This window comes from Engystomops pustulosus, chromosome 1, assembly GCF_040894005.1.
Source record: "Engystomops pustulosus chromosome 1, aEngPut4.maternal, whole genome shotgun sequence".
Classification (NCBI taxonomy): domain Eukaryota; kingdom Metazoa; phylum Chordata; class Amphibia; order Anura; family Leptodactylidae; genus Engystomops; species Engystomops pustulosus.
Window position 1 is genome coordinate 62,614,494 of NC_092411.1, and position 14,478 is coordinate 62,628,971.

At 42.4% G+C, this 14,478-nt stretch overlaps 1 protein-coding gene across 2 annotated transcripts; it reads right to left on the bottom strand.

Moving 5' to 3' along the window:
- Nucleotides 1-1,913: 1,913 nt before the first annotated feature.
- On the bottom strand, nt 1,914-13,011 carry MZT2B (mitotic spindle organizing protein 2B). Of its 2 annotated transcripts, none has more exons than XM_072141932.1 (3): nt 12,612-13,003; nt 12,330-12,472; nt 1,914-3,481 (listed from the first exon to the last, which is right to left on the bottom strand). In XM_072141932.1, exons 1-3 carry the CDS (start codon nt 12,773-12,775, stop codon nt 3,324-3,326), a joined length of 465 nt encoding a protein of 154 aa, XP_071998033.1. In that variant the 5' UTR covers nt 12,776-13,003; the 3' UTR covers nt 1,914-3,323. The 2 variants fall into 2 exon arrangements, with proteins under 2 accessions (XP_071998033.1, XP_071998026.1); XM_072141925.1 differs by lacking the exon at nt 1,914-3,481 and adding an exon at nt 6,773-7,878 and having other exon boundaries at nt 12,612-13,011.
- Between the last annotated feature and the right edge of the window lie 1,467 nt (nt 13,012-14,478).

Sequence of the window (14,478 nt, forward strand, 5' to 3'; positions counted from 1 at the left end):
AGCATTTACTGAGAAAGAGACATCACTAGAGAAACCAACAGAATGGGTGACAACAAAACAGACCATTGGTTTTATCTGAAATCACGTAATTTTACTCATTTACGTCATTTTTACTGCGTTCACACTGTAATGGTGTTGTAGACTTTCTGCTGCTTTCTGACTCTGACCAGCAGAGCATCTGGATATCAGATTATCGGTTACTTCCAAGTAAAAAGGTCATTGTTTATGTATTGGTGTAAATGTAAAAATGACTTGAAAAACTTGGATGCAAAATGATCTGCAACTGTAACCAGTCTATTCATCAGAAGTGGTTAGCTTTGGCTACAGGCACAAAGATCTCTGCAAACTCCATACAAAATTATGGGAATAGTTGTAGAACTTTCTGTAACAAGTCTGCCACATGTGAATTCTTCCCTACAAGATACAATTTACATAGATATCCCTACAATATTCCAAAAACCTCAGACAACAATCCCTTTACCACCAAAACAAAAAGTGCACCCCTCCCAAAACAAAAAGTGCACCCCTCCCCCTAACACAATACAGGCGAGCGGATGATACAAGACTGACACATGGACTGTTTTTGTGGACATACAGCACAGAAAACAGAAAAGGGTTGTCCAGTTAGATTGTTTGTGTAAGGAAATGTTATACAATTTTAAAATATACTTTCAGTATCAATTCCTCAAGGTTTTCTAGATCTCTGCTTGCTGCCCTGCTATAGAAAGCTTCATTGTTTACTTCCAGTGAATAGAAATCTGTCCATGGTCATGTGATGGACACGCAGGTGCACGAGCCATGAGAGAGAGTACCGTATATACCCGAGTATAAGCCGGGGCCCCTAATTTTAGACGGTACTATGATATATATCAATATATCAAATATCACTACAGAATTATGTTATATATATTTGTTAAATTGTATATTTAACAAAAAATGTGAAACAACTGAAAATATTTCTTATATTCTAGGTTCTTCAAAGTAGTGCTTTTGCTTTGATTACTGCTTTGCACACTCTTGATGAGATACAAGTGGGATTTCTTGCCTTATAAATGGGGTTGGGACCATCAGTTGTGTTGTGCAGGAGGTGGATACACAGCTGATAGTCCTACTGAATAGACTGTTAGCTGCTTTTTTTTCTGGTCATAATACAAATTCTAAGTAAAAAAAAAAACGAGTGGCCATTATTACTTTAAGAAATGAAGGTCAGTCAGTGTTAAAATTGGGAAACCTTTGAAAGTCTCCCCAAGTGCAGTTGCAAAAGCCATTAAGCGCTACAAAGAAACTGGCTCACACGAGGACCATCCCAGGAAAGGAAGACCTAGAGTCACCTCTGCTGCAGAGGATAAGTTTATCCAAGTCACCAGCCCCAGAAAGCCCAGGTAACAGCAGCTCAGAGAGACCCGGTCTATGCCACAATGCCAAGTTTAAGATCTTTAGGTCCAACCACCTTGTCTTTATGCGATGCAGAAAATATGAATAGGAAACCTTCACACGAAGAAGTGACGTAGCCTTGAACAGACCATTGCAGCTCAGTACTTCACACACTTATCAGTTGGAAGCAAGGCTTGGATAAGTACAGATATTTGACCATATTGATCTTACAGAGGACAAAATATCAGTGGATGAAAACAACCAACTCAGACCTATTTAGTTACATTTGCATCTTCCCTTCTATTCCCTATAAAGGAGTTGCCTTTCAGATATTGTACAGATGTCTTTTTATGCTACAATAATTTTTACTTCTTCTGGAAGTGAAATCAGGTATTTTTCAGATGACTTGACCACCAATTTATCTTCAGACTGTACAGAAATATAACAGATATCTTCACGGCAACAGCAAGATTATATACCTGAAGTTGTGTGAAGGTGCTGAACATTGCTGTGAATATAAAAGGATAGAAGAGCTGCTACATCATGGAATATTATATTGAAAACAAATTCTGTAGCCATGTATTCTGCAATACAATTTATACAACTGCTTAAAATCTTACAATTTATTTGATACAAAGCTGAACTGCGATATATTAACAATGATAACATTTTAACAGCAATAAATACATCTGATTTTCAGGATGTATATACATCTAATACACTTTTTACATCTTATACAGTAAGGCTTCGGCATTGCACAATTTGACTACTGAGGTTTACTCATAAGGCTTTGGCTAAATGCTACACACAACATCTGCAGACATAAGGATCACACACACCATGTACCATAGCACATTACAAAGTGCAGGAAATACAATGTATTTAGCTTGGGATTTTCTACAACAATCACCAGATATATAGCAGCATGTATCCTTACTTGACATATTGTAAGCCTACAATATATTTTAGCATTAAATGCACCAGATTAAGACACATATACACATATATTGCCGGTCACAACCTCATTTCCCTCTCTAAATGAAAGCTGCCAGGTAAACATGTTTTTTTGTTCACAAAAGCTGCTCCTCCTTATATACCCTGAATAAATAGGTAAATGAAGGAATCCCCAGTTTTCGCTGTTTAAACACATAAAGCCCTTGGGTGTAGGGAAAAAAAAAATTAAAATGTGGAATATGTGGCGTCTGATGGAAATATAGAACATATGAGATGCAAAGGCCCATTTACTATTAAGAAGTCTAGGAGCACTAAAAACTGACCAAAACTGCTTTAGGTGATCTGTTAGGAGCCTCTATCACAGATTCGGCCATAACTTGCAGGTAAGAAAATCCTGTATGCAGGACGTTTTAATCCAACCAAAAACTTACCATAAGTACAGTATAGTTGTCAACATAAGGGCGACTACAATAGTCAAAGTTGTGCTTCAGGACCGGAGTGTACCTATAGGCATCAACTATCATACACAGAACTTTTCACAGGCAGCTTATCAGCGTTTTACTCTGGATAGAGGCTGCTTCCTGCAATGAGTATTACATGGTTGGCCACACAACTCAGCATCCTTTACTCATGATATCTGGTTACCAGCTGGATTAGCAGCCATCATCATTTAGGGTGGCTTTATTATGGGCATAGAATAAACCCCATGAAACAATGGCAAGGCACAAAATCAGTATATAACACGATATTCACAAAAATTTGAGGTAAACAAACATTTCGGTAAAAGCTTACTACCGAGGACAAAAGTTTGCGAGATTACATAAGGAATAAAGGACAGGTCCGACTCTCTTTTGTATAGAGGACAGGTCAGACTCTTTTGTATAGGATTGCTCTACATGCCCTCTCCTAGCCTCCAACATATCAGGCTGTTATAAATATATATTCAGTAATAAGTGCCTCGTACTACTCTACAGAGCTCCAACCCTCATCATCCGCTACGTGCTGCTCCCTCCGCTGCTCTTCCCAGAGCTGCTGCTCTTCTGCATGCGACTAGCACTAGATTGGCGCGGCACGCGCTGACTTGACCCTTCACGACTGCTCCGTTCCACAGGGCCTTGACTTGCACTTGTTGGGGGGTTCAATTTATTTCTTCCTGCAGAAAGATAGAAGGAGCCATTAACAATGCAGTTCTATGCACAATGTACTCATTGGGATTTGTTAATGTTCCTTCAACATAAAAAGGGTCATTATGTTCTCACCTCTCTAATAAAAACAATTGGCTTTGTGTGCATTTGAAGTATATATTTCCTTGGAAGAAAACCCCCAAAAGGGGAGAACACCGTTTTTGGAGAAGATCAGAGGTTCTAGAACTACTCTGGAATAACTATTGCTACCACATTTTGTTGGTGTGAAGTAACAGGTGACAATATATAGAAGATTTCTTCTTTACTGTTGTCACCAAGACTTGGCACTGGGAACATTTGGGAAGATGTAAAGGAACATTAGCAACACAAAGTCATCAGAGGAACGTGGCTCATCTAGTTCACAGCTACGCAGCAAGCAGCAGCACCGCGGCCCCAGAACAAAGCAATAATGCTGAGGAAAGCAAATGGGAAATGCGCTCAATCTACTACTGCAATATACATGAGGACAATGAATCAGAGGAGGAGGCAGATATTACTGTAAGTAACAATGGTGTGTCATTATGTATGACCCATCGGGTGCCTAATGACATAACTATACTGAATGTAGGAGCAAAATGACATTGTATTGTATTCTCCATAGGTCTAAACAGCTTTTACCCACTCACTGTCGCACTGGTTTTCATGCTCTCATGGTTACATTCAGGGACATCTATATCAATACATGCACACCCTATAGTACAGATTTGACAACACATTGACAATAGCCATCTGCATATGTACTGTTTTACTTAAGACCTAGTGAAATTTCTTTCTAGCTTAGAAATAGAAGTCCAAAAAAAAAAGAGCGGCAGTGCAAATGCGCTACAAGAAACTACCTGGGTAAGAAAGGCTCATTGAAGGAAAGTGCTAAAAATAAGAGTTTGGGGCCAATGATTCTAATAGAAATGGAGCCATGAAATCTAGCATGACATTGAGCTCAAGTTTGTAGAGATAGGATAAGGATGTTGACATCAATTGTTCATAAATACAAGGATAGTACCATAGATTGTTGTACATGGAAACAGAGGCACAAGACTCTATTCAGGGGGTTATGCTGATGTATGTGAGGACGTGACTACAGTATATCAACAAATGTCGAATTTCTTTTTTTGATCGACAATAAATGTTAATTCTTGATCTTGAAAAAATAAGACATCCTCTGAAAATAAGGCCAAGAGGCTATTCAGGAGCAAAAATAGAAGACTGTCTTATTTTTGTGGAAACACAATATAAGCAATAAAAATATTTATTGCCGAAAATTAACCATTACCAATAGTTGTCACAGTGAAACCTTATGGTCTATAACAAGGTTGTAAAACCACTTTAACAGCTCTCTAATCAGTCTAGATTGATGCAAGACCTGATTATTGGGGGAGCCGTGGTGAACCTGGCACAGTTATGTTCTGCCATAAAGGTTACACAGGTCAGCCTGTTGATACATTTCCATCAGGCCAAACCACTTCCAAAACCCCCAGCGTGTATCTAAGGAAACCGGGTTGTATGAACATGCAGTTCTGCACATTGAAACCTGCTTTCTTTGGTAGAGCATAGTGCACTGGCACACTTTACATAACTATGGTAGTAGTGTCTACCACAGCTGGACCCCCGGCACACTGCTGACTACCGGGGGTACTTGCTTTTTAAAGGGATGTCTTCTGTAGAGATCCCTTTTTCAAAACCAAAACCATCAGGTCATAAAATAAAAGACTTTCCTACCATTACGTCTTAACTCGAGCATTTACTGAGAAAGAGACATCACTAGAGAAACCAACAGAATGGGTGACAACAAAACAGACCATTGGTTTTATCTGAAATCACGTAATTTTACTCATTTACGTCATTTTTACTGCGTTCACACTGTAATGGTGTTGTAGACTTTCTGCTGCTTTCTGACTCTGACCAGCAGAGCATCTGGATATCAGATTATCGGTTACTTCCAAGTAAAAAGGTCATTGTTTATGTATTGGTGTAAATGTAAAAATGACTTGAAAAACTTGGATGCAAAATGATGTGCAACTGTAACCAGTCTATTCATCAGAAGTGGTTAGCTTTGGCTACAGGCACAAAGATCTCTGCAAACTCCATACAAAATTATGGGAATAGTTGTAGAACTTTCTGTAACAAGTCTGCCACATGTGAATTCTTCCCTACAAGATACAATTTACATAGATATCCCTACAATATTCCAAAAACCTCAGACAACAATCCCTTTACCACCAAAACAAAAAGTGCACCCCTCCCCCTAACATAAGGTACTTTTCCCTCTATATCTGCTGCTGAGGGGTTAAACAAATACTGTGAATTTACTGAAAAGACAACCCAAAAGACAGAAAACAGCATATTCTACTTTCAATCAACTTTGGAGTCAATAAAGACAGACAAGCATTTTCTAACTGCATATGCCCCTCACACAATGAAAACTGGCCTGATATCTGTATAACTGCATCAACTTCATGCAGACACTTCTACCTGCACACATTGCAGTGACCTGCAGTCTCCAGACATCCGCATGCCCTCAAGATATTTGTACCACTCCTCAAACCACTTTCACGCAGCACATTCCATATAACACAATACAGGCGAGCGGATGATACAAGACTGACACATGGACTGTTTTTGTGGACATACAGCACAGAAAACAGAAAAGGGTTGTCCAGTTAGATTGTTTGTGTAAGGAAATGTTATACAATTTTAAAATATACTTTCAGTATCAATTCCTCAAGGTTTTCTAGATCTCTGCTTGCTGCCCTGCTATAGAAAGCTTCATTGTTTACTTCCAGTGAATAGAAATCTGTCCATGGTCATGTGATGGACACGCAGGTGCACGAGCCATGAGAGAGAGTACCGTATATACCCGAGTATAAGCCGGGGCCCCTAATTTTACCACCAAAAACTGGGAAAACCTATTGACTCAAGGATAAGCCAAGGGTGGGAAATGCATTGGTCACAGTCTCTCAGTAGCCAGTCCGACAGCCCCCTGTAGTATACAGCCAGCCTGACCAGCACATTTTTTGTGCTAAAAAACTCAGCTTATACACAAGTATATACAGTAATTAGAACCATGTGATGTAACAAGGTGTGCACCTGCAACTGAAGACACAATGGAAGACAGATGATCAGGACTGAGGGGATGGTTTTTCATGCTATCTAAACTCATCTATGCTAAACAGCATTTGTTAGTACAGAAAGCTCCTTGTTGTGTTCTAGCTACAGGCCATCCCCCTGTGGTCAGCACCGCACTAGCACCAATGAGCGCTCACACTGCCCATCTCCATTACACGTTACACAATGTTAACCCCTTGTCCCAGCTGTAGGTATAATGGACATACATATGGACATTTGATCAGTGTGATGGAAGGGCCTCAACCTCTGAGAATTACCTGCATCATTGCATGGATGTACATACCAAAGCAAGTACCGTCTACAGTTCAAGCCCTACTTGCAGCTGTCAGATCACACTGGGAACCATAACACGCTAAAATTCTGGCATATTGTTGTCGTAATCGCAGGTTCATGCAAATCTTCAAAACACTTTAAAAGAAAATTTACCACATGAATCCAATATTTTACTCCAAGCACATACAACTTTGCGTATCCCCTAAAATACGACCCGGTCTTCCTTACCTTCTAACAGCCTTGCTGTATTTTAAAATTATGCAAGTGAACATCAGGGCCCCCATTACATCAAAGTAGCCCCTTCTGGCTTCTGTCCTCTGCTCATAAATGAACAACTCATTCCTCCCTTCCCCAGTCAGAGATGTCATAATTGGAAAATGGACCCGGAAGGGGCATCTGTGATGTAGACAGGAGCCCCGAGGCTCATTTGAATAACTGTAAAAGACAATTTTCTCCAAAATTAGGCCACTGGAAAATAAAGGAAGAACATTCCCATTTCAGGGGACACACAAGCGTGTATGTGTGCTTAGTGTACAATGCTATATCCATGTTTTAGTTTTACTGTTAAGTCACAAGACTACTATAAAAATACCAATCTAAATGATTCCTAGTGTGAGGGCAGACTACTGGGGACTTCTATGAAAACTTGTGCACAGATAAGGTCCTAGCCGTTATGGAGATATCAGTTTAAAATAAATTTTAGCAATATCTTACGTTGCACCAGTTTTCATAAATATTCCCCAGACTCATCCAAGTAGAATATACCAATAAAAGCAACCTGCAAATGGTGAGAACAGGCAGCAAGAAAGCTGGAAGGAACCAAGGGGACCTTGAGAAAGAGGTGTACTAGCATCGACAGGGCTGTAGACCACAATCTTAGCGGCTTTAATTCTCGGTGCCCGGTGATAAGAAGAGGAAAAGGACTGAGGAGCAGGAATTTTACTGTTCTTGACTGTGAGAAATGGAAGCTCTAATATGGGGAGACAAACATCAAAAAAGCAACATGGCTGAATTCAGAAACACTTGTTAAAGACAACGATTTCACCTCCTCTTTTTTTTACCTGCTGGTAAGAAAGAATACTATAGATATGTGCACAATTGTTGTACCAAACCACATAATGCAGCTGAAATTGCATAGTATAGGAAAGGTCAGCAATGGTTTTTATTAAGTATTCAACCACCATCATTTACTGTGGAGCTGTAAAATCATGTAGCCGTTTGTGGACATTGCTGTTTGTTCCTAGGCTGTACTCAAATCCCACATTTCTGCTTGTAAAGGATATTTAGAAGTAAGAGGCGTTATTAGGCTGAGGCATCATGGAACTAGTGAAAATCTGGTTTGGTTAAATACAAAAGTGTCTGCTCTGCTACATGCAGAATATCACTCCATAACAACAGGGAGACTGAGGGTACGGTCGCACGTTTACAAATGCAATGCAAATGCCCAGGGGCAGGCCTTGGAAATGCATGCGAACAGTAACCAGCACCTGATGTCTTGTATATAGACAATGCAAGAGACCGGATTCTAGTTTGCGATTACGTGCGTTACCAAGGAAATGCATACGTGATTGGTCTGATGCAAGCACCACGTGTGACTGCACGCCTAGAATTACGCAGATATATTCCCGACTCAGACAAGTAGTAATGTAATGACCAAGTCAGCTGCCCACTGTATAGTTTATGGATATGTCATGTGTAGTCAATAACTACAGCAGCAGCTACCATACATGCAGGAACATCTCCCTACATCGGATGTCAGGATATGTCCTGTGTACTCAATAGCTACAGCAGCAGCTACCATACATGCTGGAACATCTCCCTACATCAGATGTCAGGATATGCCCTATGTACTCAATAGCTACAGCAGCAGCTACCATACATGCTGGAACATCTCCCTACATCAGATGTCAGGTTATGCCCTGTGTACTCAATAGCTACAGCAGCAGCTACCATACATGCAGGAACATCTCCCTACATCAGATGTCAGGATATGTCCTGTGTACTCAATAGCTACAGCAGCAGCTACCATACATGCTAGAACATCCCGACATCAGATGTCAGGATATGCCCTGTGTACTCAATAGCTACAGCAGCAGCTACCATACATGCAGGAACATCTCCCTACATCAGATGTCAGGATATGTCCTGTGTACTCAATAGCTACAGCATCAGCTACCATACATGCTGGAACATCTCCCTACATCAGATGTCAGGATATGTCCTATGTACTCAATAGCTACAGCATCAGCTACCATACATGCTGGAACATCTCCCTACATCAGATGTCAGGATATGTCCTGTGTATTCAATAGCTACAGCAGCAGCTACCATACATGCAGGAACATCTCCCTACATCAGATGTCAGGATATGTCCTGTGTACTCAATAGCTACAGCAGCAGCTACCATACATGCTAGAACATCCCGACATCAGATGTCAGGATATGCCCTGTGTACTCAATAGCTACAGCAGCAGCTACCATACATGCTGGAACATCTCCCTACATCAGATGTCAGGATATGTCCTGTGTACTCAATAGCTACAGCATCAGCTACCATACATGCTGGAACATCTCCCTACATCAGATGTCAGGATATGTCCTATGTACTCAATAGCTACAGCATCAGCTACCATACATGCTGGAACATCTCCCTACATCAGATGTCAGGATATGTCCTGTGTATTCAATAGCTACAGCAGCAGCTACCATACATGCTAGAACATCCCGACATCAGATGTCAGGATATGCCCTGTGTACTCAATAGCTACAGCAGCAGCTACCATACATGCAGGAACATATCCCTACATCGGATGTCAGGATATGTCCTGTGTACTCAATAGCTACAGCAGCAGCTACCATACATGCTGGAACATCTCCCTACATCAGATGTCAGGATATGTCCTGTGTATTCAATAGCTACAGCAGCAGCTACCATACATGCAGGAACATCTCCACATCAGATGTCAGGATATGCCCTATGTACTCAATAGCTACAGCAGCAGCTACCATACATGCTAGAACATCCCGACATCAGATGTCAGGATATGCCCTGTGTACTCAATAGCTACAGCAGCAGCTACCATACATGCAGGAACATCTCCCTACATCGGATGTCAGGATATGTCCTGTGTACTCAATAGCTACAGCAGCAGCTACCATACATGCAGGAACATCTCCATACATCGGATGTCAGGATATGCCCTATGTACTCAATAGCTACAGCAGCAGCTACCATACATGCAGGAACATCTCCCTACATCGGATGTCAGGATATGCCCTATGTACTCAATAGCTACAGCAGCAGCTACCATACATGCAGGAACATCTCCCTACATCAGATGTCAGGATATGCCCTGTGTACTCAATAGCTACAGCAGCAGCTACCATACATGCAGGAACATCTCCCTACATCAGATGTCAGGATATGTCCTGTGTACTCAATAGCTACAGCAGCAGCTACCATACATGCAGGAACATCTCCCTACATCAGATGTCAGGATATGCCCTGTGTACTCAATAGCTACAGCAGCAGCTACCATACATGCAGGAACATCTCCCTACATCGGATGTCAGGATATGTCCTGTGTACTCAATAGCTACAGCAGCAGCTACCATACATGCAGGAACATCTCCCTACATCGGATGTCAGGATATGCCCTATGTACTCAATAGCTACAGCAGCAGCTACCATACATGCAGGAACATCTCCCTACATCGGATGTCAGGATATGCCCTATGTACTCAATAGCTACAGCAGCAGCTACCATACATGCAGGAACATCTCCCTACATCAGATGTCAGGATATTCCCTGTGTACTCAATAGCTACAGCAGCAGCTACCATACATGCAGGAACATCTCCCTACATCAGATGTCAGGATATGCCCTGTGTACTCAATAGCTACAGCAGCAGCTACCATACATGCAGGAACATCTCCCTACATCGGATGTCAGGATATGCCCTATGTACTCAATAGCTACAGCAGCAGCTACCATACATGCAGGAACATCTCCCTACATCAGATGTCAGGATATGCCCTGTGTACTCAATAGCTACAGCAGCAGCTACCATACATGCAGGAACATCTCCCTACATCAGACGTCAGGATATGCCCTGTGTACTCAATAGCTACAGCAGCAGCTACCATACATGCAGGAACATCTCCCTACATCAGACGTCAGGATATGTCCTGTGTACTCAATAGCTACAGCAGCAGCTACCATACATGCTAGAACATCTCCCTACATCAGATGTCAGGATATGTCCTGTGTACTCAATAGCTACAGCAGCAGCTACCATACATGCTGGAACATCCCTACATCAGATGTCAGGATATGTCCTGTGTACTCAATAGCTACAGCATCAGCTACCATACATGCTAGAACATCTCCCTACATCAGATGTCAGGATATGTCCTATGTACTCAATAGCTACAGCATCAGCTACCATACATGCTGGAACATCTCCCTACATCAGATGTCAGGATATGCCCTATGTACTCAATAGCTACAGCAGCAGCTACCATACATGCTAGAACATCCCGACATCAGATGTCAGGATATGCCCTGTGTACTCAATAGCTACAGCAGCAGCTACCATACATGCAGGAACATCTCCCTACATCGGATGTCAGGATATGTCCTGTGTATTCAATAGCTACAGCAGCAGCTACCATACATGCTGGAACATCTCCCTACATCAGATGTCAGGATATGCCCTGTGTATTCAATAGCTACAGCAGCAGCTACCATACATGCAGGAACATCTCCACATCAGATGTCAGGATATGCCCTATGTACTCAATAGCTACAGCAGCAGCTACCATACATGCTAGAACATCCCGACATCAGATGTCAGGATATGCCCTGTGTACTCAATAGCTACAGCAGCAGCTACCATACATGCAGGAACATCTCCCTACATCAGATGTCAGGATATGCCCTGTGTACTCAATAGCTACAGCAGCAGCTACCATACATGCAGGAACATCTCCCTACATCAGATGTCAGGATATGCCCTGTGTACTCAATAGCTACAGCAGCAGCTACCATACATGCAGGAACATCTCCCTACATCGGATGTCAGGATATGCCCTATGTACTCAATAGCTACAGCAGCAGCTACCATACATGCAGGAACATCTCCCTACATCAGATGTCAGGATATGCCCTGTGTACTCAATAGCTACAGCAGCAGCTACCATACATGCAGGAACATCTCCCTACATCAGACGTCAGGATATGTCCTGTGTACTCAATAGCTACAGCAGCAGCTACCATACATGCTAGAACATCCCCACATTGGATATCTGGTTAGGAAGGGAAGAGAGTAAAGGGTACATTATATTAGGGGACTTCTACTGATGTGACCCATTAGCTACAAAAAATCTGAGGCAATATGGCACCAGGTCACATCTCTTACCTCTTGTATCTGAATGTGTAGTCAGGATAGTGGTGGACGTGGCCTCAGCAGAGTCTGTAAGCCTGTGACCAGCACACATGGATTTCAGCATCTGGAACACGGCTAGTGGAGCCACATTCATCTTTAATAAGTCCACAATTATTCTGTCAATGCAAAAGGAACATGAAAAAAGAGAATACAACAACATGACACAACCTACAGCGCCGGCCCGCGGAGGGCACGGCATATATGGAATATACAGTGATACATGCAATATACACAGGGCTCCAGGCCGCCTCTTACTTGAACACCTCTTGGTCCATGGCTATGCCGGCAGCCTGGGCCAGCTCATACAGCTCAGCCTCCTCTGAGGTCAGCACCTTCTTTTTCTTCGTCACGTACTTCTGCACCGATCCGCTCACTGCCATCACCGCGTCCAGGCCCGGAGCAGGCTGAGGCACCGCCATTGCTGGATGCCGCCGCTCCAGTTTCTCTGGCGAGCAGCAGATATTACTGGAAATAGGACAAACAAGGCGCTGGTCTCTCACAGCAGCCGTCACCCTGCCTTCCCGCCTAAGGCCCCCGCCGCCACACTACGCTAACCAGTTACCTAGCAACAACGTGGAAACACAACTATTTGCGGTGCACCGGTGTGAAGGGTCCGACCGGGAACACTAGACAGGCACACAGCGTTCCAATGGACGGGGCTAATAGCCTACAAATAGCATGCGCGAGTATCCTGGTGAGAGCGGGGAGGATTTATTACAGTGTAGTGATGTGATGGGTATGAATAGCGTTCAAAAGAGACGGGTATTAAACAAAAAGTTACAAAAAGAATTGTCATGCAGCATAGGTTGATATTATAATGACGTACGCCTCAGTTTGAAAAATACACAAAGGCCATTCTGTAGGTAACAGGACAACATATGACTCTGTTGTGAACAGACACATCATGTCCCCCCTTATATTATCACACACATGTCTATATAAGACCTCACAGCTTATAGTGCATGTGAGAGCACATGAGAAGTATGAGGTCTAAGGAACTGCACAAAGAGCTCAGGGGCAGAATTGTGGCAAGGCTCAAATCTGGCCAAGGTTACAAAACAATTTCTGCAGCACTCAAGATTCCTAAGAGCACAGTGGTCTCCATAATCTTTTGGGATTGGGATGACCACAACTGGCCTTCCAGCCAAACTAAGCAATTCTTGAAGAAGAGCATTGGTGAGAGAGGTAAAGAAGAATCCCAAGATTACTGTGGCTGAGATGCTATAGGGAGATGGGAGAAAGTCCCACATAGTCACCTATTAATGCAGCCCTCCACTAGTTGGGGCTTTATGGTAGTGTGCGCTGACAGAAGCCTCTCCTCAGTGCAAGACTGGAAAGTCGCATAGTTTGTAAAAAAAACACATGAAGGACTACGAGACTATTCTCTTGTTTGAAGAGATGAAGATTTATCTTTTTGGTGTTAATTATAAGCTTTATGTGTGGAGAAAACCAGGCACTGCTCATCACCTGCCTAATACAATCCCAACAGTGACACATGGTGGTGGCCGCATCATGCAATGGGGTGTTTTTTAGCTGCAGGGACAATATGATTGGTTAAATTAAAGGAAAGATGAATCTGGCCAAGTGCAGAGATATCCTGGATGAAACCCAAAGTGCTCTGGACCTCAGACTGGGCTGAAGGTTGACCTTCCAACGAGATAATGACCCTAAGCACACACATAAAATAACAAAGCAGTGGCTTCAGAACAACTCTGTGACCATTCCTGACTGGCCCAACCAGAGCCCTGACCTAAAACCAATTGAGCATCTCTGGGTCTGAATACTTATAACTATGTGAAATTTCAGTTTTTCTTGTTCAATAAATAAGCAAAAATATCTACATTTCTGTATTTTTCGGTCAAGGTGGGAGCAGAGTGTACATTATTGAACAAAAAAATAGCTTTTTTTGATCTTAACAATTGGCGGCAATGAATCAATGAGTGAAATTTTAAAGGGGTCTGAATACTTACCGTACCAACTATATAATAGCGCCAGTTACAGGGGGAAACAACCCCCGTGAAGGCAGATGTTTGATCAGAGCCATAATGGATCTGATCAGACCCAGCAGCTCTGATTAACCCTTAAAGACCCGGCGGTCACTTCTATAGAGCCAGCAGCAGTG

What these genes read in the sequence shown, in the direction of transcription:
- MZT2B (XM_072141925.1), bottom strand. Translation starts at nt 12,775, where the DNA reads ATGGCGGTGCCTCAGCCTGCTCCGGGCCTGGACGCGGTGATGGCAGTG. An exon ending in ATGGACCAAGAGGTGTTCAA is followed by an intron (nt 12,473 to 12,611) that starts GTAAGAGGCGGC and finishes TTGCATTGACAG; the next exon opens with AATAATTGTGGACTTATTAA. An exon ending in TACACATTCAGATACAAGAG is followed by an intron (nt 7,879 to 12,329) that starts GTAAGAGATGTG and finishes TCCCCATATTAG; the next exon opens with AGCTTCCATTTCTCACAGTC.